Source organism: Cucurbita maxima, unplaced genomic scaffold (assembly GCF_002738345.1).
Source record: "Cucurbita maxima cultivar Rimu unplaced genomic scaffold, Cmax_1.0 Cma_Scf00021, whole genome shotgun sequence".
Taxonomy (NCBI): domain Eukaryota; kingdom Viridiplantae; phylum Streptophyta; class Magnoliopsida; order Cucurbitales; family Cucurbitaceae; genus Cucurbita; species Cucurbita maxima.
Window position 1 is genome coordinate 401,073 of NW_019272037.1, and position 25,841 is coordinate 426,913.

Here is a 25,841-nt window from a genome sequence, read left to right on the forward strand (position 1 = left end):
TTATTTATATAGAATTATTTTTGACTTTTAAGGTAATTTTTTTTAATTCAAAGGGCATAATTGACTTTACAAGTATTTATTAATTTTTATTTTTTTTTAATTTCTCCCAAATTAAGAGCTTGTTAAACCTCTCTAAAGTTTATAGAACTAATAAGCACCGAGCTAAAGTTGTAAAGGCTAAATTTGTAATTTTCATCCTGAGTATAATTCAACTTATTTAGTTGCTCAAATTATATCATTGATTAAACAGATCAGTATGAAACCCGGGAAAAAAACGTTTTGTCTCCCTCCCTTTGTTTTTGGTTACTTAAAATTGAATGAAATGGTGAGTTGGAAGTGGAAGACATACTTAGCTTGGACATTAAGCTACTATGATGGTTACCTCTCACTATAATGGTGATGATAATTTGCAAAAGATTTCATACACATCAGCCACCATTCATCATCATAATGATTTATTTTAATCTTATTAATAATAGACTAATACGTACTGTTACGGTAAATAAATATTGTCCGCTTTGGTTCGTTATATATCAACGTGGTCCTCACAATTTTAAACTCATTTTATTGGGAACGGTTTTCACATCCTTATAAGGAATGCTTTGTTCCCCTATCTAACTGACATGAAATCTCACAATTCACCTCCTTGGGGTTCCAACGTTGTAATGACTCAAGCTCATCGTTAAGAGATATTATCTTTTTTGGGTTTTCTCTTTCGGGCTTACCGTCAAGGTTTTTAAAACTCATATGCTAGAGAGAAGTTTCTACACTTTTATAAAGAATATTTCATTTTCCTCTTCAACCGATGTGGGATCTTACAAGCGTCTTTGACGACACACTGTTCGGTATTTGACTCTAATACTAGATATTGTCCACTTTGGCTCGTTACGTATCGTCATTTACCCATTACGCGTGTGCTAGAGAGAAGCTTTTATGTCCTAACAAGAAGATTTGGGATCTCACGTAATGTCTTTACAAAGTATTTGATTAATTTTTTTATTTCAAAAACGCTCTAAAATTTAAAATTATGAGATTTCAAGATGATAATTAATAAAATATATGTCCGATAGTACAATATAATAATTAAATGGAAATTTTAAACCAAATTAAAGTGTTTCTTATTAGGAAAGCTATTAAGGGCATTTCTTTTTACCAATCTTTGGTCTCTAGACCAAGCAAGTATACATTAGCACGAGTGAGCTATGAGCTATGTGTGTAGGCTTCAACTGAAACTTTTATAGGTTGGTATGGTGTTTTTATTTATTTATTTATTATTATTTAAAAAAAAAAATCTTACTTATTCACGATAGATATTCATTACTAATATTGATTACAAACATCAAACAAGTATACTAGAATTGGTTTGTAACGTTATTTTCCGGTTGATTGGGTTGGCTCAACCAAAGAAATGTCGACCTACAAACTGACTTGAATCTTTCCATTTTCAAGAAATTTAACTTAACCCAACCTTATGATTTGGATTGTGTAATCCTGGTTGGTTGGGTTCTCGAGTCATTCGAACGCCCTTAATGAAATTAACATTGTCTGAACTTTGGAAACAAAAAAGATAACATCTCAAGTTAATATTATTGTAAATACTTGAATTACGGTTCACAAATTCATGATTCTCAAACGATTAACTTTATTTGTTTAAATTTATGAAAGAAAATGGGTAAAAAATAAGAAAAATTCATTCAAATACGTATGTTTTACATCTATAAGTGTAATAATCAACTCTACTACATTCGAGAGAGCTCGTTGGATATTAAATCTTAGCTAAACGATCATCCTAGCTTTAACTCATTTCCTCCGAGTTTATAAGTTGCATGATGCTTATTGACCACGAGGGCAACTCATCGTATCTTAGTAAAACACATAATTTTTTATTCTAAAAAAATGAAAAAAAACATACTTTGAAACACAGTTTCTAAACCTATCTTAATTCTCTTTCACATTGAGCTACCATAAATGCGTATTTATTTCCTAACTTTTTGTCTTAAAATAGGCAGAAGGCAACCTGTATTACACTTTACTTAAAGCAGCTGCAGCTATCGTTTTCTAATGCAGGTTGGTACAACACTTTCAGTCTTTATCTTCTCATGATCTGCTACTGCATTTGTAAATCTTACTGTTTGCTTCAGCAATGAACTGCAGAAGAACTAAAAACAGCTCACTCGATTAACGGATTCTAGTATCTTAACGTACTTCTAAAATGTGATATCCCACATCGGATGGAAGGAGGAACCAAACATTCTTTGTAAGAGTGTGGAAACCTCTCTCTAGCAAATGTGTTTTAAAACCTTGAAGGAAAGTTCGGAAGGGAAAACCGAAAGAGGACAACATCTGTTAGCAGTGGGCTTCGGTTATTACAAATGGAATCAGAGTCATATATCGGTCAGTGTGTTAGCGAGGATGTTGGGCCCTGAAGGGAGGTAGATGGTGAGATCTCACATCGATTAGAGAGAGAAACGAGTGCTAGCGAGGACACTGGGACCCAAATGGGAGGGTAGATTGTGAGATCCCACGTAGGTTGAAGAGGGAAATGTTGAAATATAATCACTAGCCCAATAATTGTACAAAGCATATCTATTTTAGTAGAGATTTTAGGAAAAATATCTGAGAGAAGAGATCTAGATATTTTAGGAAAAAGATTCAGATTTATTAGATTTAGATTGGATTTGTTAGATTTAGATTTGTTAGGTCTAGATTTAGATTAAATACACCTCCACCCTACCTAGGTTATTCATCCAAGAAATTCAAAAAGTATTATGCACAGTGTCTTGTATTCTCTTCTCGATTGATCTTAATAAAGAGTGCGAGTGTTTCCCACAGAGAGTTGTGTTTAACAATTGGTATCAGAGCATGGTTAGTATATGTTATCTGATCTCTTGGAATTCTTAGTATGCTCTGTGGTTGCAGCTCTATCTGATCTTCCACATCATAAACGATTTCTTGAGATTAGTAGTGAGTGAGTTTCTTTTGTGTCGTGAGTAGTCTGTGACTCTGCAAGTCTTGTGTTGAAAGAGCTTGTTTGGTATTACTAAGGTATGGCCAACATGATAGGTGATTTCCAAAACGTTCGAGGAATCAAGAAACTCAACAACAACAACTACAACTACAACACGTGGGCAACATGCATGATGTCCTATTTACAAGGGCAAGATCTTTGGGAGATCGTTGGCGGGTGTGAAACTATGCCGCCAGAGGAGGATTCTAATGGCGCCTTGCGTAAATGGAGAATCAAAGCAGGCAAAGCAATGTTTGCCTTGAAGACCACAATCGGAGAAGAGATGTTAGAACATATTTGGGATGACAAGACACCGAAAAGGGCATGGGACACATTCGTGATGTTCTCAAAGAAGAACGATACAAGGCTACAACTTCTGGAGAATGAGTTGTTGTCAATTTCACAACGTGACATGACGATTGCTCAGTACTTCCACAAGGTCAAGTCGATTTGTCGGGAGATTACTGAACTAGACCCGAAGTCCGCCATTGTAGAATCTCGAATGAAGAGGATAATAATCCACAGATTGCGACCGGAATATAGAAGTTTTATTACTGCTGTACAAGGATGGCCCACTCAACCATCACTTGTAGAGTTCGAAAATTTGTTAGCCAGCCAAGAAGTCATGGCTAAACAAATGGGAGGCTATCACATTGAAGGGTGAAGAAGAAACACTCTACACAAGTGAAAGTCGGAGCAATAATAGGTCGTCTACCAAACGTGAATACAATGGTGACAAAAGAAGAAGTCACAAAGGAACTTCACAACCCGAGAGAGCTCAGAAGAACGACAACAAGAGTTCCCAAGGAAAGAGATTTAAAGGTATTAGCTATAATTGCGAGAAAAAGGGCCACATGTCTAGATATTGTTAAGTCCAGGAAAAAGTCGGTTGAAAGCAATATGACAATATCCAAAAAGAAGATAGAGGATGAATGAGATGCAGAGGTACTATGTCCAATAGTAGAAGACGAGCTAGCACTCATGACAATGATGGAAGAGCATATCTATTACGAAGATGACTGGATCATTGATTCAAGATGCTTAAACCACATGATTGACGATCAAAGCGGTACAATGGAAGAGGGGTGGCCAAAGAGAAGGAAGAATTACCAGGTCTTGAGCAAACGGAAGAAATTCTTTTACAAAACACAAAGGAGCAAACTGAAGAGATTCTTCCACAAAAGACGGGGGAGCAAATTAATTGTACACATTTGCTTTAGTGCTGATGTGCCTGAAGATTCAAGTGACACTAGTGTTGGCGAGCAAGAAGTGACTCAACCAAGCGAGCCTAGTGAAAATGAAATGACACCTCAACAACTCAGACATTCAGAAATAATCCTAAAGGCAAATCCAGAGTATGCCAATGCAGTAGAAGACGAAGTTAATGAGCCGGAGACATATGAAGAAGCATCACAAAACTCAGCTGGGCAGAAAGCGATAGAGGAAGAAACTATAGCCCTGGAACAAAATCAAACTTGGGAATTAGTGCCAAGACCAAAAGATACCAAACTCATATCTTACAAGTGGGCTTACGAAATAATGTGTACCTCGGATGGATCAATCGTGAGATACAAAGCTCAGACTATAGATTCAGGGTTCTCTCAAGAATATGGACTAGACTATGATGAAACGTTTAGTCCAATGACAAAGATCATTATCGTACAAGTTCCTCCCGTACTTACGGTAAATAAAGATTGGAAATTATAGAAGATTGATATGAATAATGCTTTCTTGCATGGAGAGTTAAACAGAGAGCTCTACATGGACCAACCGAAGAAATTCGAAAATGAAGTTGGAGTCGATCAATATGCAAAATCCGAAGAAGCCTCATTTGGATGCAGCTCGACGGACCTTAAGATATGTCAAAGGTACAATCAATTACAATCGTTTATACAAAAGAAGCGAAGACTGGAAGCTAGCTGAATATAGTGATGTCGACTATACAGGAGACCACGTTACTCGAAGATCAATCACTGGGTATGCGTTCAAGCTCGGTTCGAGAATAATTTTTTGATGTAACAAAAGACAACCAACAATATCATTGTCAACTAAAGAAGTAGAGTACAGAGCAGCAGCTGGAACAGCTCAGGAAAATACATGGTTAAAACTTTTGATGGAAGATTGGCACCAGAAAATTGAGTATCCAATACCACTTCATTGCAACAATCAATCTGCGATTCGCCTAGCAGAAAATTCGGTGTTTTATGTTAGAACAAATCATGTGGAGGTACACTACCATTTCATTAGAGAGAAAGTCTTGAAGGAAGAAATCGAGATGCAGCAAATCAAGACAGATGACCAAGTGGCAGACTTTACAAAAGGGCTGAATATTGGCAAACATGAGAGTTTTTGCTGTCAACTCAACATGGTGCAGCGAATGAGAACTAGTGCTGAGAGGGAGTGTTAAAATATCATCACTAGCCCAATAATTGTACGAGCCCATTGTATATTTATTTTAGTAGAGATTTTAGGAAAAATCTCCTTTTAGGAGAAGAGAACTAGGTATTTTAGGAAAAAGATTCAGATTGGTTAGATTTAGATCTAGATTTGTTAGGTTAGATTGCGTAGGCTTCAGTATAAATACACATCCACCCTACCTAGGTTATTCATCCAAGAAATCCAAAAAGTATTCTACACATAGTCTTGTATTCTCTTCTCGATTGGTCTTAATAAAGAGTGTGAGTGTTTCCCACAAAGAGTTGTGTTCAACCGGAAATGAAGCATTTTTTATAAGAGTGAAAATTTCTCCCTAACAAACGCGTTTTAAAACCTTGAAGGAAAGTCCAGAAGGGAAAGCCCAAATAGAACAATATCGGCTAGCAATAGACTTGAACGATTATAAATGGTATCAAAGCTAGATACCGAGCAGTGTGCCAACAAGAACACTAGGCCTTGAAGGGGATAGATGGTGAGATCCCACATCAATTGGAGAGGAGAATGAGTGCCAACGAGAACGCTCGACCCCAAAAGAAGGTGGATTGAGATCCTACATTGGTTGGAGAGGAGAACGAAACATTTTATTTAAGGGTATGAAAACCTCTCCCTAGTAGATGCATTTTAAAACCTTAGAAAGCCAGAAGAAAAAGTCCAAAGAAGACAATATCTAACATCAGGGACAATATCAGCTAACAATAGGCTGGGACTATTGCATCACATGTTCGGCATTCCTTCTAAGTTTATGAACTTTCAAAACAACCCAAATTGGGTCCCTATTTGCAAAACTCTAAAATAGATTCACTCCATAATAGGAACCCTTTAATTACAAAGCAATTCCAAAATGGATATCCATTTTGGCCCAGAACGACCAGATGCTCACATTTCTACGGACATGAAAGATAATGGAACTGTCGTTACAAAATGTTGATATTTTACAACAGAGAAACCCTAATAACAATACCAAAACTGTGGTAATAAGAAAACAGGGGCAAACTTTTCTGCTATCAGTATTTTCTTGCAAGAACGAGCAGATGAAAACTAGACGAGCTAAACCCAGTTCCTATAAGTTAAATTCCTTCATCATATTATCAGCCACAGGTGAAAATGGGAGCTTTCCCTAATCTAATGCTTCATAACAACATGAAAGCTACTTAAACCTTTACCTTATTCAACTCAAGCTCAGAAGCTTAGCAGAGAAGCCATGGCGGATCTCTCGTGTTTTCATGTCAACTCCCGGGACGTCTATTTTTCTTTTCTTTGCGTTCATGGAGATATTCCAGGAACATGAGGAACGGGTGGCTTTGGTTTCTTTATTTTGTCCACCATTATGGCTTGAGTCGTTAAAATGATCCCAGCAACTGAGGCTGCAATCTGAAGTGCACATCTTGAAACAAGGCAAGGATCTAATACACCAGCATTAATAAGATCTTCATACCTGTCTGCCATTGCGTTATACCCATGTCGCCAATGGCAGGCTCGAGTTTTCTCCACAACAACTACTCCGTCAACGCCTGCGTTACTTGCAATGAATTTTGTTGGTGCAAGAAGTGCCTGCAATATGTTGCAATATTCATCTTCTTCATAATAGAATACTTAGATTATCTACCAAGAACACTAGCATCCAAGTCTAAGCATTCCATTTCACCATATCAAAGAGGTATTAAGATAATAGCAGTTCGATTTCCACTAAAGAATGAAGAGAGGCGGAAACAAAGGCAGAGAAAAGGGGTATCCACAATACCTTGCCCACAATATCGGCACCGATCTGCTCGTCTCGATCTTCCATTGAATGTTTTATGGTAGGAAGAAATTCAGAGAGATGAACATAGGTAGCACCTCCGCCAGGAACAATGCCTTCATTCATGGCAGCAAATACCGCATTCTTTGCATCCTCAATTCTGAGTTTCCTGTCTTCAAGTTCCACCTCAGTATGTGCTCCCACCTGCTTTGACCACATTAGCACATACAATAAAAAAGAAGCAGAAGAAAATATTTAACTCCTTGGATGTTGTACTGTTCATAAAGAAAATAACACAACAATGAACCAGATCAAGACTTGCAAGGATAGGGTCACAAGAAAGTAAAGGCTAGAGCCTGCCTATATTTAGCTGTGTTTCATATCATATTCAAGAAAATTATGGCCTTGAAGTCAGCAAAGAAGATCTGGGAATTCTTCAAAGGTGAGTATGAAGGAAATGAAAGGATTAAAAACATGAAAATGTTGAACTTGGTGAGGGAATTCAAGAGAATGCACATGAATGTTTCTGAGTCCATTAACGAATACTCAGACAAGTTGATTAGGATTGCTAACAAGGCACTGTGGGAAGCAGAATCATCCAAACTTTAGAAGCTAGAGAGAGCCAGATGTGACGTGTAGGAGGTGTCATTTAATCGGGCACATCGAGAGGTTCTGTAAGGAAACTCAGGAGCAAGGAGGAGCACATGCTGCAATACAACAAGAAGAAAATCGGCTCTTTGTGGTTCTTCATGTTCCTTCTCTTCAAATGTCTTGGACCCCTTTTAACATGCTCACGAAGGAACAAGAAGCATTCAACTTTCAGTTCTCGGAGGCTATTTGGAAGGCTACCTACCCTAAGATGTGCAATGCTTTCTTCTCGACCATGTTTCTCGAGAGTTTAAACACTTGGGATAAAATCTCAAGAAAGGAACCTAAATAGATGAGAATCTCCTTCTTGTTGTGCCATCTCCAAGACTGGCAGCGAGGATGTCGCCTGTCTCCTTCTAAGTGTTCCATTCACCTTGAAACTATGGTGGAGATTTACTTGAAACTTTTGATCTAGACCTTCAATCCCACCCAGCATCTCATTGGGTCCGCCAAATTTTCAGTCGTAAGGCAAAAATCCTTTTGTTTGATGGAATAAGGGCTCTCCTTAGGAAAGTTCACTCGAAAAAAGGAGTGCAAGAGTCTTTTGTGAGATCCCACGTCGGTTAGAGAGGAGAACGAAACATTCCTTATAAGGGTGTGGAAACCTCTCCCTAGCAGAAACGTTTTAAAAACCGTGAGGCTGATGGCGATACGTAACGAATTAAAGCGGACAATATATAAATGATATCAAAGTCAAATACCGAACGGTGTGCCAGCGAGGACGCTGGCCCCCAAGAGGGGTGGATTGTGAGATCCCACATCGGTTGGAGAGGAGAACGAAACATTCTTTATAAGGGTGTGGAAACCTCTCCTTCGCAAACACGTTTTAAAAATCGTGAGGCTGATAACGATACGTAACAGGCTAAAGTGGATAATATCTGCTAGCGGTGAGCTTGGGCTATTACATCTTCCAAGGAGAAGAAGGCGACGAGGAAGGATCTTCAAGAAACGGTTGTTTTTGTGGTCTCATCATGGAGTGATTCTTTTTGCAATAACCCCCTATATTCAATTGAAAAGTGTTTTTCTAAACCTTGGCCTTTGAAGGGTCTCTCCCTTTGATACATAAGATACTTCCAACTTCCAACTTCCATTTAAATACTGCACTAAAAGGTAATCTGCTTTCAGTTAATACGACGAGGAAGAACTAAACCCATCGCCATGGTGTCCATAGCTAATAAGGGTAGGAAAAAAATTTCAGTTAGTCAGGACCAGCATATGACACATTACAGGAAAATCATCTAGTCAAATAAATGGTGAAAATTCTCATAAAAGCTGCACCTCCAACCATAGTTTTAAACCACAAACCTTGATGACAGCAACTCCACCAGAAAGCTTAGCAATCCTCTCCGAAAGTTTTCTCGAGAGGTAGGAATTATCTGTTTCAACAAGATCCTTCTTAATCTGTGAAATTCTTGCTTGAATTTCAGCTTTAGTAGAGGGATCTGCAACTATTGTAGTTGAATTAGATGTTATAACTACTTTCCTAGCAATTCCAAGCTGGTCTGATGTTGCACCCTCGAGTCCTAGACCCAAATCTCCAGAGAGAAAATCAGCACCTGACGATTTTAAAATAAAGTCAACTATCTAATATCGTATCGTAACATAATCAGATAGTCATAACATCATTCTGTAATACTATGTTAAATCATCACTAAATCCAAAAGCTTAAGCAGATGGGTTATTGTGAATTTAGTTATATCATTACTTTAACAAGTTTAACATAACATGGGAGGCAAGGATGATGATTGCTCGGACAGGAAAAAAAAACGGCTTACTATAAAGCTTATCGAGGGCAGAAGAAGAATAGAAATAATAGCACCAAAATACCTATATTGAGGTCTCAATTTGCACTCTGAAAAATAAACCTGAAAGATTTAAATAGAGTTTCTACCATCTCAAACATTCATGGTATAGCTTTGAAGCTTTGTGAAAAGTTGGACACGTCCCAAAAATACTCTAGGATCTTTCCAGTAACCATGAAAACTGACACAAAGGTGTGCTATACAACTTCAGGGCAAAATGCAATACAAGCAATGAACGGAAAGAGTAACAGCCCAAGCCCACCACTAGTAAATATTATCTGCTTTGGCCCGTTACGTATCATCGTCAGCCTCACAGTTTTAAAACGCGTCTACTAGGGAGAGGTTTCCACACTCTTATAAGGAATGGTTCGTTCCCCTCTTCAACCGATGTGGGATCTCACAATCACACCTCTTGGGGGCCCAACGTCCTCGCTTGCACACCGTCTCTGGCTCTAATACCATTTCTAACAGCTCAATCCCACCGTTAGCAAATATTGTCCGCTTTGACCCGTTACGTATCGTCGTCAGCCTCACAGTTTTAAAACGTGTCTACAAAGGAGAGGTTTCCACACCCTTGTAAGGAATGCTTTGTTCCCCTCTCCAACCGATGTGTGATTTGACAGAAAACCTAAGAATATATGTGGGCATTTTAAGTGCTACTCAAAAAAATCTGAACGGAAAATCGATAAAAGATGATAAGTTCACATTACCACCATAATGTTTAATATAATTAAATAAAATTCGATGTATAGTGTCATTGAACCAGAAAACCTCCCCTCTTCCAAAACCCCGAAGCAAACGTATAAGAGCAATACAAGTCTTGAGTAAATTTTATTACTTAGATGTGCCACTGAAATAACAAACATTTAAGCATGCATATAGCAGTTCATAAAAGCATTTAGTTCACCTGTCATTAGTGCAATATCTTGCAATAGAGATTTCTTTCTTTCACCAAGCCCAGGACATTTTACAACCGCCACATTAACTAAACCCTGTACCTTGTTCAGCACTAGAGTTTCTAGAACTTGTCTCGAGATGTCCTCTGCAATTATCAGCAGAGGAAGACTAAGTTGTACGGTCTTTTCCAACAAAGGAATGATTTCTTTGACAGTCGAAATTATTTGATCGGTTACTAGGACTTTTGCATTGTCAAACTCCACAATAGACTTATCTTGATTTGTAACAAACTGAGGTGACATGTAACCTTTATCAATCTGTGGAAAGAGATACAATCGAACCATAAGGAAAAATGAAGAGACAACGATATAGATTTTCAGATGCACATGACATAGACTACACGAGCGGTTTTGCAGCTAAATCGTTTACCTTCATTCCTTCCTCTATTATTACACAAGTTTCTGAGGATTTGGACGACTCGATTGAAATCACACCATCAGGGCCGATCTTTTCTATAGCTTCAGCAATCAAGTTCCCCACATATTCATCATTTCCAGAAGATATCATCGCAACAGCTGCAGAAAGGACGAGGCTAGCTCAGCACCATTTACTTCCCAAATGAAACTTCACCAGTGTTCAACCAGATGAGAAGAAAGAACCTTTAATATCATTTTTTCCTTGTACAGGAGTACTTTTCTTCTTTAAGACCTCGATTAACTCCTTTACAGTCGTATCCATTCCTTTCTTTAATGAAACCGGATCAGCTCCAAAGGAAACTGCCAATAATCCAGATTTGATCATTTCACGTGCCAAAATTATTGCAGTGGTGGTTCCATCTCCAGCCAAGTCATTCATTTTACTAGCAACCTGAAAGCCAACAACTCAAAGATATATATCTTAGATGTTTAAACCCAACCCAAGCAAGTTTTAGAAAATTGAGATTTTAACCAACAACCATGAATAACCTCTTGGATCAGCACCACTCCTGCATTCTCAATTGCATCCGAAAGCTCAATAGCTTTAGCAATTGTAACACCGTCATTAACCACTTTAAGCGTTTCCTTTTCTGAGAGAATAACATTGCGTCCTGCACATTTTGGCGAAAAAACTACTAAAATATCTAAAACTGATAAGATACAGCTACTATGCATCATTCTTGAACCATTCACAGGGTAGATTGAACAATAAATAACTAATTACCAATGAAATTACACGCCAGAGAATTTTTTAATGGTCAAACTTTCCCCTCTTTTCCTTTAGTCATTTCAGAAATTGCAACTCCAGCAAATTGTGTTTCCATAGGCTCATACATTTCCTTCTAAATTTCTTCAAATTAGAAGCGATTGATTAATTGAAATACAATGCAAAGCAATTTTATTAACAGAAACAACATCATAAACTCACCACTTTAAGTCCAGCACACAATTTAACCAATAAATTGAACACGTTAAGAATTAGACATTGGCTTCCCACGCGCACACACGCATATACAATATTAAACAGAATTTTACAAGACAAGACATATCCAAGCTCAAGAAAATTAGTAGAATTAAAGAGAATAGGAAGGCCCACAAACCTTTGGGTCCTAACGTGACAGAAACAGCATCAGCTAATTTATCAATACCAGCTAGCAATGCCCCTCTGCATTCTTTACCAAAAGAAATCCTCTTAGGACCGGCTCTGACAACAAGATTTCTCATCTTCCATGAATTTCTCGCGTACCGAAATAGCCTTTGACTCCCACCGAGCTTCTGCAGAACATCCAGAAACTCTTAGTGACGGAACGGATGCATATACAGAGAAGATTTGCCGTAACAGAGAAAGAAATAGACTGACCGTTACAGGGAACAGAAGAGTTCGGGGAACGGGAGCCGGAGCAGAAAGACGGGCGGGGACTTCCATAAGGTTGTTGGCGTCGTCGAGAAGAGAAGAGACGACGGTTTTATCCACTTACACCAGTCTGGACTCGGAATCCATGCCTGAGCTCTCCCTCACTCGTTTTGGTCATACAAATGGTGTACAAAGATTTATTTAGGTTATTGTGAGATTACATGAATCAAAACCGGTCTCTAATAATGTAACATAGCGGATAATATCTGTTAGCGGTGGGCTTGAGCTATTACAAATGGTATCAGAGCGTAGAAATCTGTCTCAGTAGATGGTTTAAAAACTGTGAGTCTGACGGCGATATGTAACCTGCTAAAGTTGACAATATATGCAATGCGTTTTGACTAATTACAAATAGTGTCAGAGCTCTCTAGTAGATGTGTTTTAAAACTGAGTCTGACGGCGATATGTAACTGGTCAAAGTGGACAATATCTGTTAGCGGTGGGCTTGAGCTATTACAAATGGTATCAGAGCATGGAAACATCTCTCTAGTAAATGCATTTTAAAACCGTGAGACTGACGATAATACATAACGAACAAAAGCAGACAATATATGTTATCAGTGTGTCAGCGAGCACGCTGGACCCAAAAAAAAGGTGGATTGTGAGACCTTAAATTAGTTGGAGAGGGGAACGAAGCAAAAACTCTCCGTAGTAGAAGTGTTTTAAAATCGTGAGGATAATGGTTATATGTAACGGCCCAAAACTGACAATTAGCGGTGGGCTTGGACGATTATAAAGGGTTTGAGAAATCCGAGATCAATCATGTTAAGTTGATCTGAGATCAATCCTGTTAAATTTGATAACTTAAAGTACATAGAATTTGAAAGAAATTTAGTATTGGCTTAAAGCAAAAATGTTATTTTACTAAAATTTTCAAATTTCTTTAGGATGATAATATGACTTTATATAGTTTCAAAATGAAAACATTTGACCTCCTATAGTTGACTTTCCGTGAGATATTTTAAGAGCGGTAACTTTCACACATTATGATCATAATTAGCTACCGTATAGATGTAACCTTGAAGTAAATAAAATGTCATGAAATACTTTAATGAAAAATTATAACTCTAAATTATCATCTACTCGTAACATATAAGAATAAATGTAACTCATTTTCCTTAAAGTTGATATGGTATGATTGAAATGTCTTGGTTCTTATCAGTAGTAAGACCAAAAAGACCATCGGTTGTGAAAACTACCTTGTTTTGTTATAATTGGAAACGGAAATGGATTAATAGTAAAATCTCTCCAAAATACAGGCTAGAAATGAATCCTCTTTCATTTATAACAAAATACACGACCTACTCTATTCCCTAGGACCGGCTACAATAAGAATAAAACAAATTAGAAGAGAGAAAAACAACAGTGGCACGTGGCACCAGCACCCATACTCGAGGTTCTTATGTTTTAAGAAAAATTTCCCCTTAAATTGTTCTTTTATTTGTATTTGTTTCAATATATTTCGATTGATGTCTAGCAATGAGACGGTAGGCATCTCGAACAAAGGCCCCCTTTTCCTGGATTTTTCACAACATAACAATAGTTGCAGATTCAAAGGGATCAAATTATTTATCTGAGTGGGGAAATTTCCACCATTTTTGTGAGTCTTACAAAGGAAAAGGAAATCCAGAAGACTGAAGAAAAAGAGAAGAAAGGAAGATCTGATAAGGCTGCTGACATCTTCAATGAACTCTCAGTGCTTTGAATCTTCTTCTTCACAGAACTTGGAGTACTGCTCAGAGTCCATCAACCTTCCCAGTTCATCACTGTCACTAACCTCCACCTTAATTATCCATCCATTCTCATATGGGCTTGAGTTCACCTACATTATTAACACAAACATATTCATCAAGAACAGCCAAATCACTCATACTCATACTCATATACAAACAAAATGATATCTACATAATCTGTATAAACAAAGGAGTTGTCCTAAACTTTCATTAATATGCAGCAAAGGAAAGGACCGATTATAAGGAACAAACAAAGGTGCAACAGTCCAAGCCCACCGCTAGCGGATATTGTGCACTTTGACCCGTTACGTATCGCTATCAGCCTCAAAGTTTTAAAACGCGTCTGGTAGGGAGAGGTTTCCTCACCCTTATAAAGAATGTTTCGTTCTCCTCTCCCGCCGATGTGAGATATCCCAATCTACCTCCCTTCGAGGCCCAACGTTCTTGCTAGCACTCGTTCCCCTCTCCAACCAATGTGAGATTTCACACAAAATGACTAGAAAGTTTTCAGTAGACGCAATGGGGAAGATAATCAAAGAAATAGTAATTGTTAAGAAAACGTCCAAAGGTATTGGCAGGTTGGCTCCTGAATATGGCTAAAGAAAGCTGAATAATCCAAAGAATATAGAATATGCAATATGCAAACTCCAATGACAACATTTTCATGATACAAGAAGAGTTGGTATGACTCAAATGAGCAGCAAATCTACCTTCACACATTTACATTAACCAGATATTTCGAGAGAGATCTCGCATAGTATGAGCTACTAGTACACTGCTTTATATCACCAACGTAGACATGTCAAGTAATGAAACTACGACTCGAGTCATTCGTTAAATAGAAACCATCTTAAAGTATCTAAAAGTGCAAAGAAGAAGTAAAATAAACTTAATAATGAGTAAGAATATGAGGTCGAAGAACCCACCAGACCAGGGGAACTGCTGAGCTCGTCATTGACCTCAACGATTTTCCCCGACACAGGAGAGTTAATATCACTGGTAGCCTTGACACTTTCTACCGCACCAAAGCTGCCATCCTGTTTAACAGAGGCTCCAACCTCTGGTAATTCAACATAAACAACATCACCCAAATGATCTTGAGCATGATCAGTTATGCCAATAGTTGCTTTATCCCCTTCTATTTTCACCCATTCATGAGAGGTGGCATACTTCAAATCCTTCACAACTGCACAAATTCAAGGTACAAGTTATTTCCCTTCACATGAAGTTTTAAACATAAACTTGAATGCTAGATATTCCATAGTTCCATTGCAATGCACTTTAAATGCAAAAATTGGACTTCCATTGCAATCATGTGACAGTACGAAACATTATACTCTCAATTTTGCTCGCTTGTAAGACGTCGAATAATCGAGAAACAGTTTTCCTTTCCATAAGACTATGCTATATAATGTATATCATGCAAATGTACAGTTGTCTCTTTTGCTTCTCATATGGAATTTATACTTCTACATCCGATCCCTTTCATTGCATGTTAAGTAGATGCAAATATCAAGAATATGAAGTGCAAACTTCCAGAAATGAAAATTATCACAACATTTTTGTTATAGAAAAAGAACAGAAAGTTATTGAAAACAATAAATTCAGGAAGGAAAATTAATATCAAAACTAGAAAACTACATAATTAAGGATATCAGCAGCTAGAAAGGTCACCAAGGCACTTGCGTTAGTTCAAATAACAAGATTGAAATAAGAACACATGAACAAGTTAAAGGAAGGCGATAAAAAGGAAAGTAGAATCGAATATTATGTTTGAGATTCATCACATCATAATTCAAATGGAAGGTGAAAAGATTTATAAATCGAGTAAAAATTCAAAAAATCATAATGCAGAATGGCAAATATTCATCCATCTGCCTAAGATCTAGATATTCATTATATAATCACCTCAATAATTCACAAGACAAATACATAAAACGAAACAAATCCAGCAATTCATGCCACTGATCAAACAAACGGAAAATATAAACAAAACTCATCGCTGGAAACTGAGATCTTCCAATGTGAAAAGCAGATCGATCAGTTTCATTTCCTTTCGCCAACATTAAATATTCATCTACCACACAATCAGGCTAACAATAACTGAGAAAGAAAAAAGAAAACCAGTACATAAAAAACGTGGATTCGGCTCACCAGAAGCAAACCCTCTATAGGGAATTGAGATCCTGAGATATGAAGCAGCTCTTGAAGCCCAAAGCAACCTCGACGCCATTGATGAAACTTAGAAAGCTCTGTAAAAACCCTTTTCTCGACAGAAGCTTGTTTCGCTGCTAAATGCTTTGTTTGGCTCGCCGTCACTTCTAAGAGATCAGTTTCATGAAAGAGACTTTTATTAGCTTTCAGGGATCAGTATCACAGCACAGTAGGCTGTGGAAATGCCGCCTATAATATATATATATATATATATATATATATATATATATATATATATATATAACCAAGAAAATAAATAAATAAATAAATAATATATATATATAATATATATTTTGAAGTAAATTAATAAACATACCTTTATTAAAATACTCTTAATATTTTAATAAACTTTAAAAAATTTCATACTCTTCGGTCTCTTTTAAAAATTTAAAAATATCTTTGATATTATTATTACTATTATGTTTAAAAAAATATACATAAAATTTTAAAAGTAATACTAATTCCTTAACTTTTATAATAATAGTTGAAAAAAAAATTTATCGTCAATATAAGGATGATGAAAACAGCTTCTCGAAACTTTATAAATTGTCTTCAAATTTTTTAATATTATTTTTTAAAATTAATTAGTACTTTTGAAACAATATACTAAACTTTTGAAAAAGAATTAAAAAAAAATTTAAAAGTATTTAATGAAAATTTTGAAAACTCAAACCTATTTTTCAAATAAATTTAAAAGTTAAAAAGAATATTTTTTAAAAATAATTTTGAAAGTTTAATGATATTTTTGAAATAAAATATAATTTTTTAATTTAGTTTTTTTTATTGAAATATTTTTTAAATGATAATTTTTTTCTAACCCAAATAATATTTATTAAATAATAAATCCAATCAAATTTATCTATAATTTTTTTGGATTAGTTTGGATGGATTGGGATCATTATTAAATTTTATTTTTAATAAAAAGTAAAAGTTTAATTCATAAAATATCTATTTTTTTTTTTCGAACATTTAATTAATATCGGTCTTCAATTTCAATATATATTTTAAAATTTTATTTTTCAAATAATTAAAATTAACATGAATATTTTTTTATTTATTTGGATATAATTCAATTCAAATAGATTTATAATGAAGTCCAAATTATATGAATTAGTTTGAAGTGATCAATTCATTTCGTCCCACGTTTGAGAGTGAAGATGACACGTGGCGGGTCAACGTGTCAACAATAAACCCACTTTCGCCACAGGCAACAAACTGGGAGTTGGAGATAGGTGGGCTTTGTTTGGTAGCTAAAATTGTGTGCTTATTTTGGAATTTTCCTATTTATTTTAATTTGTTCTTACCATTTACTCATCTTTTTAAAAAATGGGAATAATATTTTTCAAATATAATAAAAAAAGAAAAAGAATTTCGGAATAATACTTTATTCACAATAAATACTTTATTTTATTTCATTATCATTCAACTTTTTTCTATAAAGTTTTTAATAGAAACTTTTAGATTATGTCTTTTTTTTATTTTTTTCATTGGTTTGATGAGTACCATAGTTTAAAACACATAGCCCCGTGTCAGACTTTGACACCATTTGTAAGTGTTTAAGCCCATATCTCGCTTATATTGTCTAATTTGGACTTTCTCTTTCAGGCTTCCCTTCAAGACCATTTGTAACCGTTTAAGCTTGTAGCTAGCCGATATTGTCTTGTTTGGACTTTTCCTTTTAGGCTTCTCCTCAAGATTTTTAAAACGTATTTGCAAAGAGGTTTCCACACCTTTATAAATAATGTTTCGTTCTCCTCCTCAATCGACGTGGGATCACAATGAACTTCAATCCTATTCGAACATAAGAATGTACAAACAGGGCAGAAGATTATGAATTCAGACAGGCAATAGAGTTTTCACATCTTTGTGTATTGTTCTAACAACATTTGTAACCTGTTCAATCTGTTCTACACTTGAGCATGCTGAGAGAAGTACTTTGGCAGTTCCTCCATCTGGATAACAACCAGCATCAATCATCTCTTCAAATATTTCTAAGCATCTTTTGTAAAGCTTCTTTCTCGAGTAGGCGCCAATCCGTGAAGTCCACGTCACAACGTCGGGTTCTAAATTTTTTGCTGGAAGCAATTGAAACAATTCCTCCATTCTCTCCAAGAAACCTGCTCGTCCATAGACATTGATCAAGATGTTGTACGTGCTGATATCTGCTCTATATGGTCCTTTTTGCATGGTAGAAAGAAGATCTTCCATTTTTTCAAATTGACCTAAACGGCCATAAAGATTAAGCATGCTGTTCACCACAAATGTGTCTGGTTTTAGCCCTGATTTATGCATCTGACCAATAATATCTTCACATTTAGCTGCATTGCCAGCGTTTGAATAGGCAGATAAAAGAAGCATGAAGGATTTCATTGTTGGGGTCATCCCAATTCGTCTCATTTCTTCGAAAACGGATTGTGCATCTAAATTGCATAAGGTTTAGAGTTAGAAAAGCATTATAAGAAAATGATAGCTTCAATTTAAACATATTTTTACACTTAGATCCTTCCCTGGTCAGTCAAGGCAACCTTCATATTGCTCTCTGTTGATGATGTTGGGAGGGAGTCCCATATTAGCTAATATAGGGAATGATCATGAGTTTATAGGTAAGGAATACATCTCCATTGGTATGAGGCATTTTGGGGAATCCCAAAGCAAAACCATGAGAGCTTATGCTCAAAGTTGACAATATCATACCATTGTGGAGAGTCGTGATTCCTAATATGGTATCAAAGTCATTCCCTTAACTTAGTCATGCTCAAATATCGAACAAAGAAGTTGTGAACCTCGAAGGTGTAGTCAAAAGTGACTCAAGTGTCGAACAAAGGGTGTACTTTGTTCGAGGACTCCAGAGAAGGAGTCGAGCCTCGATTAAGGGGAGGTTGTTTGAGGGTTCCATAGGCCTCGGAGGAGGCTCTACAGTGTACTTTGTTTGAGGGGAGGATTGGTGGGATGGAGTCCTACGTTGGCTAATTTAGAGAATGATCATGGGTTTATAAGGAAAGAATACATCTCCATTGGTATGAGATCTTTTGGGGAAGCTCAAAGCAAAGTGATGAAGAATTATGCTCAAAGTGGGCAATATCATACCATGGTGTGAAGAGTTGTGATTCCTAACACAACATACATTATTTGAGTTGGCTCTCTTTCTTTTTAATACCAGATTTTGATAATATGTATTCGGCAATGAGTGTAAACCTTGACGTCATAATGAATTATCAATGGAAGAACTGTTAAATGTATCCTTAAGTTTACATACCCTCATGAAGTCCAGCTCTTCCATATGCATCCACCATGATATTATATGACGCTCTATCTGGTTCACACCCCATGTGTTGCATGAGTGAAAAAATTTCTGCTGCTCCATATGGATAGCCAGCACGACTGCAAATGACCAAAAAGGTATGCTTTTTAATAAGGAAAAGATTACATCGAATGGCTACTACGGTACTCTAAATATTCCTAATGCATGAAAACATAAAGCTCACCCACAAAACATCAAATTTATAATCAATTCTTCAACATTGTTCTTAGATCAGAAATATTGTAACTATTAGAAGAGGAACATTAAATTTCGATTGCCTACCAAAGCTCACTAGCCATCAAGGTCCATATACCAGCCAAAAACTCGACCATTTTGAAGTGAACAGTGAAAACACCATTAAGAATGAAGACTATATCTACAGGAAAATCGTACCAGATTAGTTTTACCTATATGACTCCATGAGGGCATTATAAGCATAGACATCCGGTTCATAACCAGCTTCTTGTAGTTGCTCAAATATTTCTTCTGCTTTCTCACAAAGCCCCTCTCTAGCAAATGCATTTACTAAAGCGGTAAAGGTGCAGATGTTAGGTTTGCACCTTTGACTTCTCATTTCGTCAAATATCTTTAGTGCCACATGAGACTTACTTTCCTGCATAAACCTAAGATTATTAGGCTAGAAGGGAAAAGATTAAAAATCAAAACCAATTTCAAATCTACATAAGATTGTCATTATTTTACAGAAGCTTCAGGCCTTAAAGATAGCTAAGTGAATGAGGATTTTGGATGCCCAGCTGGAGACCGCTCTCTTTAATATTTGGACCTCTAGTTGCTAGGTACTCCTAAGCCCAATGAATTTTCACATCTGGTGTTGGAAAAGATTTCTTGTAGGCTCGACAACTGAAGTATGTTTGTCTCTCCAAAAGAGCCAAATTATTTTAGCTAGTTGGTTCACTCTAACCTTCCTATTTATTTTTCCTCGTGCTGAAGCACCTAACAATATTGTATTTGAAATTGAGAAGAAAATTAGAATCTACCTTAGAAAATGAAGGATCAAGTTTGGATGGTGTGGCACACCTAATTAACTGGAGAATGGTGTCTCTCTCATTTCAAAGGGATGGCCTAGGGATGGTCAACCACCTTATGTACAGATATATGGCGCTTTTTCTTGGTGGATTTGGAGATTTTCTTTGGAAGAGAAGGCATTATGGCCTTCCTCAATATTGGTCCTTTCATAACGTGTCATGAGACCTGAGGTTGAGAGGGATCTTGAAGGATGAAGAAATTGAAGAGTGGATTTCTATTGGATAAACTGATCTGTCCTACAACCACATTAACTTGCATTCCGGCCTTAAGTTTTCTTTGTGTCAAGAATCCCAAATTAAACATAAACCAGACATGGTGAATCTACTCTAGTGTGGCTTGATGAAGTGGCTTGTTATGGCATGACGAGGTTCATTCACCTAATTTAACCCTGGTCCCAGACCAAAAACCAGATGATCCTCCCAGAAGTAGTTAGCAATTCAAAATGCCTTTTCCTTATTCTTATTCATTTTCATTATAAACTATTTTCATGAAAAGTGAAAACAAAATATTAACATTTCAAAATGTACCAAGAAGCCCGCTGCTAAATTAACAAAAGTTACAAATTCAGATTCAGAAAATGAGAAGGAAAGAAGAATTATTAAGTATGATAAAGTATAGTCGAAAAAAATAATTATAAATATTTTTAAAAGTCTCATGAAGATATCACTGCAGCCCAAAAACAGAATTGAAACGCTTCAGTAAGCAAGATATTCTTTGATCTATCATAACTGTACTTAAGCAAACAAGACATAACGAACTTTAAATGCTGATAAAAGAGTTCTTAATTTAACCTGTTTGGGCTCACCTTTCCATATACGTTTATTAACATTGTGTAAGTATCTGTAGAGGGTTGGCACCCATCTCTCTTCATCCTGTGAAAGATCTCTACTGCTTTGCCATTGTTTCCACCCTTTACCAAACCATCAATATAAGCATTGTACACAATTGCACCTGTATAACAATTGACATAAATTTTAAATTTTATTTGTTTATGTTAATTTATCTTGCAAGTAAACATTCAGTTTCTCACGCCAGTTGGAGCAATGTCATCCTTTACTTTCAAAGTATCATCAATATATTTAAAACAGTAAGAAATACCGAACAAACTCTACTTTAAATTACTTAAAAGCTCAAAAACAAATAATTACTGGAATTGACATGACATGGCAGCATTGATTTGTTTATAAAAACAAAAAACAAAAGAATATGATGCATCAAGAATAATTTAATGGTCAAGATATGATTTCACGTGCAAGATTTTTGTATGACTAAGAATTATCTTTGAAGAGAAATTCAATACTAAGGCACATGTTTTGATATGAATTGAGGCTTAAATTTCTAAGCAAGAAGTTGATAATACTAGCTCCTTCGTAGCAGATGACAAATGAGTAATAAACATACTTGGTGAAAGGCCGTACTTTCGCATTTCAGCAAAGACAGCTTCAGCCTTCTCTAGCAATCCAGATTTGCAACAGGCCTTCAGAAGAAGTGCATAAGTATCTTCGGTTGGAATGCAATGAGATTCAAGAAGTTCTAAGTATGTTGATTCTACATCCTTATACAGGGATCTCTGCCCATAAGCATCCATAAGTAGATTGTACACAATCACATCCGGTCGGAAGGAGCTTTTGTTCAATATCCATTCACATATCTATAGAATTTCAGCAGCAAAAATAAGTACAAGTACAAGTTGCACAAAACACAGCCATTATGATGCATAAAGCTCTCTCTCTCTCTCTCTCTCTCTCTCCTGATATTTATTTAAATCATTCAAACTATTCATCCAGCTTTCATGAACTCCTCCTATGTCATACACACAAAAAGAAAGAACATTGAGACCTGAGATTTGTTTATCCATTTTAATTATTCATCCAGTTTGCATGAGCTCCTCTGTTAGGAATCACGACTCTCCACAATGGTATGATATTGTCTACTTTGAGTATAAACTCTCATAGCTTTGCTTTGGGCTTCCCCAAAATGCCTCATACCAATGGAGATGTATTCCTTACTTATAAAATTCATGATCATTCCCTAAATTAGCCAACGTAGGACTCCCTCCCAACAATCCTCAATAAACCTCCCCTCGAATAAAATACACATAGAGCCTCCCCTGAGAGATATGGTGGAGCCCTCAAACAGTCTCCTCTTAATCGAGGCTTGACTCCTTCTCTAGAGTCCTCAAATAAAGTACATCCTTTGTTTGACACGTAGTCACTTTTGACTACACATTCGAGGCTCACAACTTCTTTGTTCGACATTTGAGAATTCTATTAACATGACTAAGTTAAGGGCATGGTTCTAATACTATGTTAGGAATCACGACTCTCCACAATGGTATGATATTGTCCGCTTTGAGCATAAAATCTTGTAGCTTTGCTTTGGACTTCCCCTAAAGGCCTCATACCAATGGAGATGTATTCCTTACTTATAAAATCCACGATCATTCTCTAAATTTGCCAATGTGGGACTCCCTCCCAACAATCCTCAACATCCTCTCACCCTACAAATTTGCATAACTATGTGTCTTAATGTCTAACTAAACTATCAGGTTTTTTTTCCAAAGGAAAAAGCAAAGAAGTTGAGGAATCCTTGGATTTGGTTAGTTGCATGACTGAACTATCAGACTAATTCTTACCAATATGATTGGAGCCCACTTCTTGTTGAGACGAAGTTGCACAGCTACACTGATGATATCATCCCAAGTTGAATTAGTGGCAGGTAGCGTGTCAAGAAAATCCCAGAGTCCCATATAATCTACTTCTTCCCTAACAAAGTCCATAATCTGTTGAGCAGTAGGCCCCAAAACAGGGAATATCCCATCAACAAAACCAGATCCATACTTCCATCCTCGTCCCCTCAAGGAACCACCTGAACAAAGTGATAATTAAAATCAATATACGCGAAAGTTAAAAATACAAAACACAGTTTCAAGTTTGTAGCGTATCTTACATCGTTTTCTTGACAATCTTTTGCGATTGAAGGTTCTCAATTTTCCGCGTTTATCAACATAAACGCCATCACGTCTGGATTTCTCAACAACTTCATTCTCTGCACATTTTACTGTCCATCTGAAATCAGTTCCACAACATCTCGGTTGTAAGTATATGTTGTTAACTACGCTTCCAAAAATCAACCTGCAGAGTTTTTCATAAAAATATACACTTAGCGAACGCCAAACAAACAATCTATCTGTATCTATTGCAACTGTAGAGACATTGGCATAACAACCAAAGATAATGAAAGCATACATTATGAGTATATATAGTAAAATGCACTTCAACAATCTGCAGTGTATCCATACAAATTTACACATAACGAATTCAAAAAGGCTTCTATCCATACAAATTTACCAAAGATAATGAAAGCATACATTATAAATAAAACTACAGGCTTCCATCTGCTTTCATTACAATCGTAGATAGACATGTTGCCATAACCATTCAAGATAACGAAAGAATACACTAGACTAGATCGATCGTTTTAAGCATAAATGTGTGCAAAACACAAATCCTTCTTAAAATCAAACTACACAAAAACACCATAAACAAAGAGAGAGAAAAAAATCTAGATGAAGTTATAATGACTCATTCCAACACAACAATGAACAGATTCGTTTATGACTAACATGAAATATTCGGAAAAACAATCCGATATTCTCCAATTGAGCTTCCATTGCCAGATTAAAACACCGACGAATAAACAACACAAACTCAAAACCACATTATACACTCATACACCGTAAAGAATTACAAAGTTGCAGCCCACGATTGGAGTGTTTGCAAGTGAAATTGATAGGGGAAGACAAAGGTCCTAAGCTTAAACGAAACAAAAACAAGTTGGAGGAGAGAAGCTGATGAACCTACATGAAAGCGCCGAGAAGAGATTACAGCAGGTGGATGAAAGATTGAGCAAATCGAAGAAGAAAAGTTATGGCAACGTCCATTATAGATATGCATTGGTGTGGCCATGTGGGTTTTTATCTCTACAAAGGGAATGTGGAGTGGAGCTCTGTTTGTATTTAAAAATATCTAAATTTAAACATTTTGTTTTTTTTTATTATCCTTAAAAAAAAAAAAAAAAAAAACATTTCCTTTCAAAATTTCAATTAAAATTAGTTTAATACATTTAATTTATTTAAAAAATATCATTTAACTTTTAAAAATCCTTTTTTTAACTTCCAAATTTTGGTTTATATCTTGAAATAATTTTTAAAATTTTAAAAATATACTTAAATTAAAAAAAAAAAAACCCGTTAAATATTTAGAATAAAGTTTTTTTTTAATTAAAAGATATTAAAAATCGAGTGAGCTTGACTCATCCATTCATAAAATCGAGCTTGAAATATATTCACGACGCTCACATAATTTATTTATCTTAAAAGTAAGCATGAACGAAAACAGCTATACCGACATTTTTTGGCCTTAATTACATCAAAAACAATTTCGGGACAGTGCAGAATGATCAAAACGAGCGTACCGAGCGTACCGAGCCACCAGAAGTCGAACTGAGCCCGACCAACCAAAACAGAAAATATAGAGAATGCAGTTTCAAATGGATCAAATTATTGATATCAGTGGGGAAATTTCCACCATTTTTGTGAGTCTTACAAAGGAAAGAAAAGGAAGGAAAAGCAACTGATGTGATAAGGCTGCTGACATCTTCAATGATCTTCTTCTTCACAGAACTTGGAGTACTGCTCAGAGTCCATCAAATTCTTCAGTTCATCACTGTCACTCACCTCCACCTTAATTATCCATCCGTTTTCATATGGGCTTGAGTTCACCTACATTATTAACACACACATATTCATCAATACTCATATACAACACAAAACAAAACAAAATGCTATAAACAAACGAATTGCTGTGGATATATGCGTTAAGCCCAACTCCACTGCTAGTAAATATTGTCTGTTTTGGTCCGTTACGTGTCGCCGTCAGCCTCACAGTTTTAAAACACGTCTGCTAGAGAGAGGTTTCCACACCCTTATAAAAAATGTTTTGTTCTCCTTTCCAACTTATGTGAGATACCACAATCCACTCCCCTTTGGGACCAGCGTACTCACGGACACTCATTCCCCTCTCCAACTGATGTGGAATCTCACAATCCACCCCCTTTAGGGCCCAGC

General features: G+C 36.2%; 4 protein-coding genes across 10 annotated transcripts in view; all 4 read right to left on the reverse strand.

Annotated features, from left to right (window-relative positions):
* Positions 1 to 1,863: 1,863 nt before the first annotated feature.
* Positions 1,864 to 12,524, reverse strand: LOC111495653 (chaperonin 60 subunit alpha 2, chloroplastic). 3 transcript variants are annotated; one of them, XR_002720334.1, is made up of 10 exons: positions 12,365 to 12,524; positions 12,105 to 12,279; positions 11,494 to 11,615; positions 11,188 to 11,395; positions 10,958 to 11,103; positions 10,539 to 10,845; positions 9,135 to 9,385; positions 7,185 to 7,385; positions 6,607 to 6,994; positions 1,864 to 2,148 (listed from the first exon to the last, which is right to left on the reverse strand). XR_002720334.1 is itself a non-coding variant. In XM_023145781.1 (9 exons), exons 1-9 carry the CDS (start codon positions 12,428 to 12,430, stop codon positions 6,707 to 6,709), a joined length of 1,764 nt encoding a protein of 587 aa, XP_023001549.1. In that variant the 5' UTR covers positions 12,431 to 12,524; the 3' UTR covers positions 6,296 to 6,706. The 3 variants fall into 3 exon arrangements, 2 of the variants coding, with proteins under 2 accessions (XP_023001549.1, XP_023001550.1); XM_023145781.1 differs by lacking the exon at positions 1,864 to 2,148 and having other exon boundaries at positions 6,296 to 6,994; XM_023145782.1 differs by lacking the exons at positions 1,864 to 2,148; positions 12,105 to 12,279; positions 12,365 to 12,524 and having other exon boundaries at positions 6,296 to 6,994; positions 11,484 to 11,562.
* Positions 12,525 to 13,912: 1,388 nt separating this feature from the next.
* LOC111495697 (glycine cleavage system H protein 2, mitochondrial-like) overlaps positions 13,913 to 25,841 on the reverse strand; it is a 40,019-nt gene continuing 28,090 nt past the window's right edge. For 4 of the 5 annotated variants that reach the window (XM_023145858.1, XM_023145859.1, XM_023145860.1 and 1 more), the window contains 2 exons: positions 25,382 to 25,496; positions 13,913 to 14,125 (listed from right to left, as the gene is read on the reverse strand). In XM_023145858.1, coding sequence (XP_023001626.1) covers positions 14,112 to 14,125; positions 25,382 to 25,496 — 129 coding nt within the window. In that variant the 3' untranslated portion in view covers positions 13,913 to 14,111. Of the gene's footprint in view, positions 14,126 to 25,212; positions 25,497 to 25,841 lie in introns of those variants that run through there. The other variant, XM_023145861.1, reaches the window with a different exon arrangement.
* On the reverse strand, positions 13,959 to 16,557 carry LOC111495696 (glycine cleavage system H protein 2, mitochondrial-like). Its single transcript, XM_023145855.1, has 3 exons — positions 16,306 to 16,557; positions 15,078 to 15,337; positions 13,959 to 14,240 (listed from the first exon to the last, which is right to left on the reverse strand). Exons 1-3 carry the CDS (start codon positions 16,382 to 16,384, stop codon positions 14,112 to 14,114), a joined length of 468 nt encoding a protein of 155 aa, XP_023001623.1. The 5' UTR covers positions 16,385 to 16,557; the 3' UTR covers positions 13,959 to 14,111.
* Positions 18,139 to 24,690, reverse strand: LOC111495654 (pentatricopeptide repeat-containing protein At2g35130). The gene is made up of 8 exons (XM_023145783.1): positions 24,577 to 24,690; positions 23,663 to 23,847; positions 23,349 to 23,581; positions 22,115 to 22,364; positions 21,519 to 21,664; positions 20,074 to 20,279; positions 19,622 to 19,746; positions 18,139 to 18,785 (listed from the first exon to the last, which is right to left on the reverse strand). Coding segments are annotated over exons 1-8 (1,731 nt in total). The 5' UTR covers positions 24,579 to 24,690; the 3' UTR covers positions 18,139 to 18,201.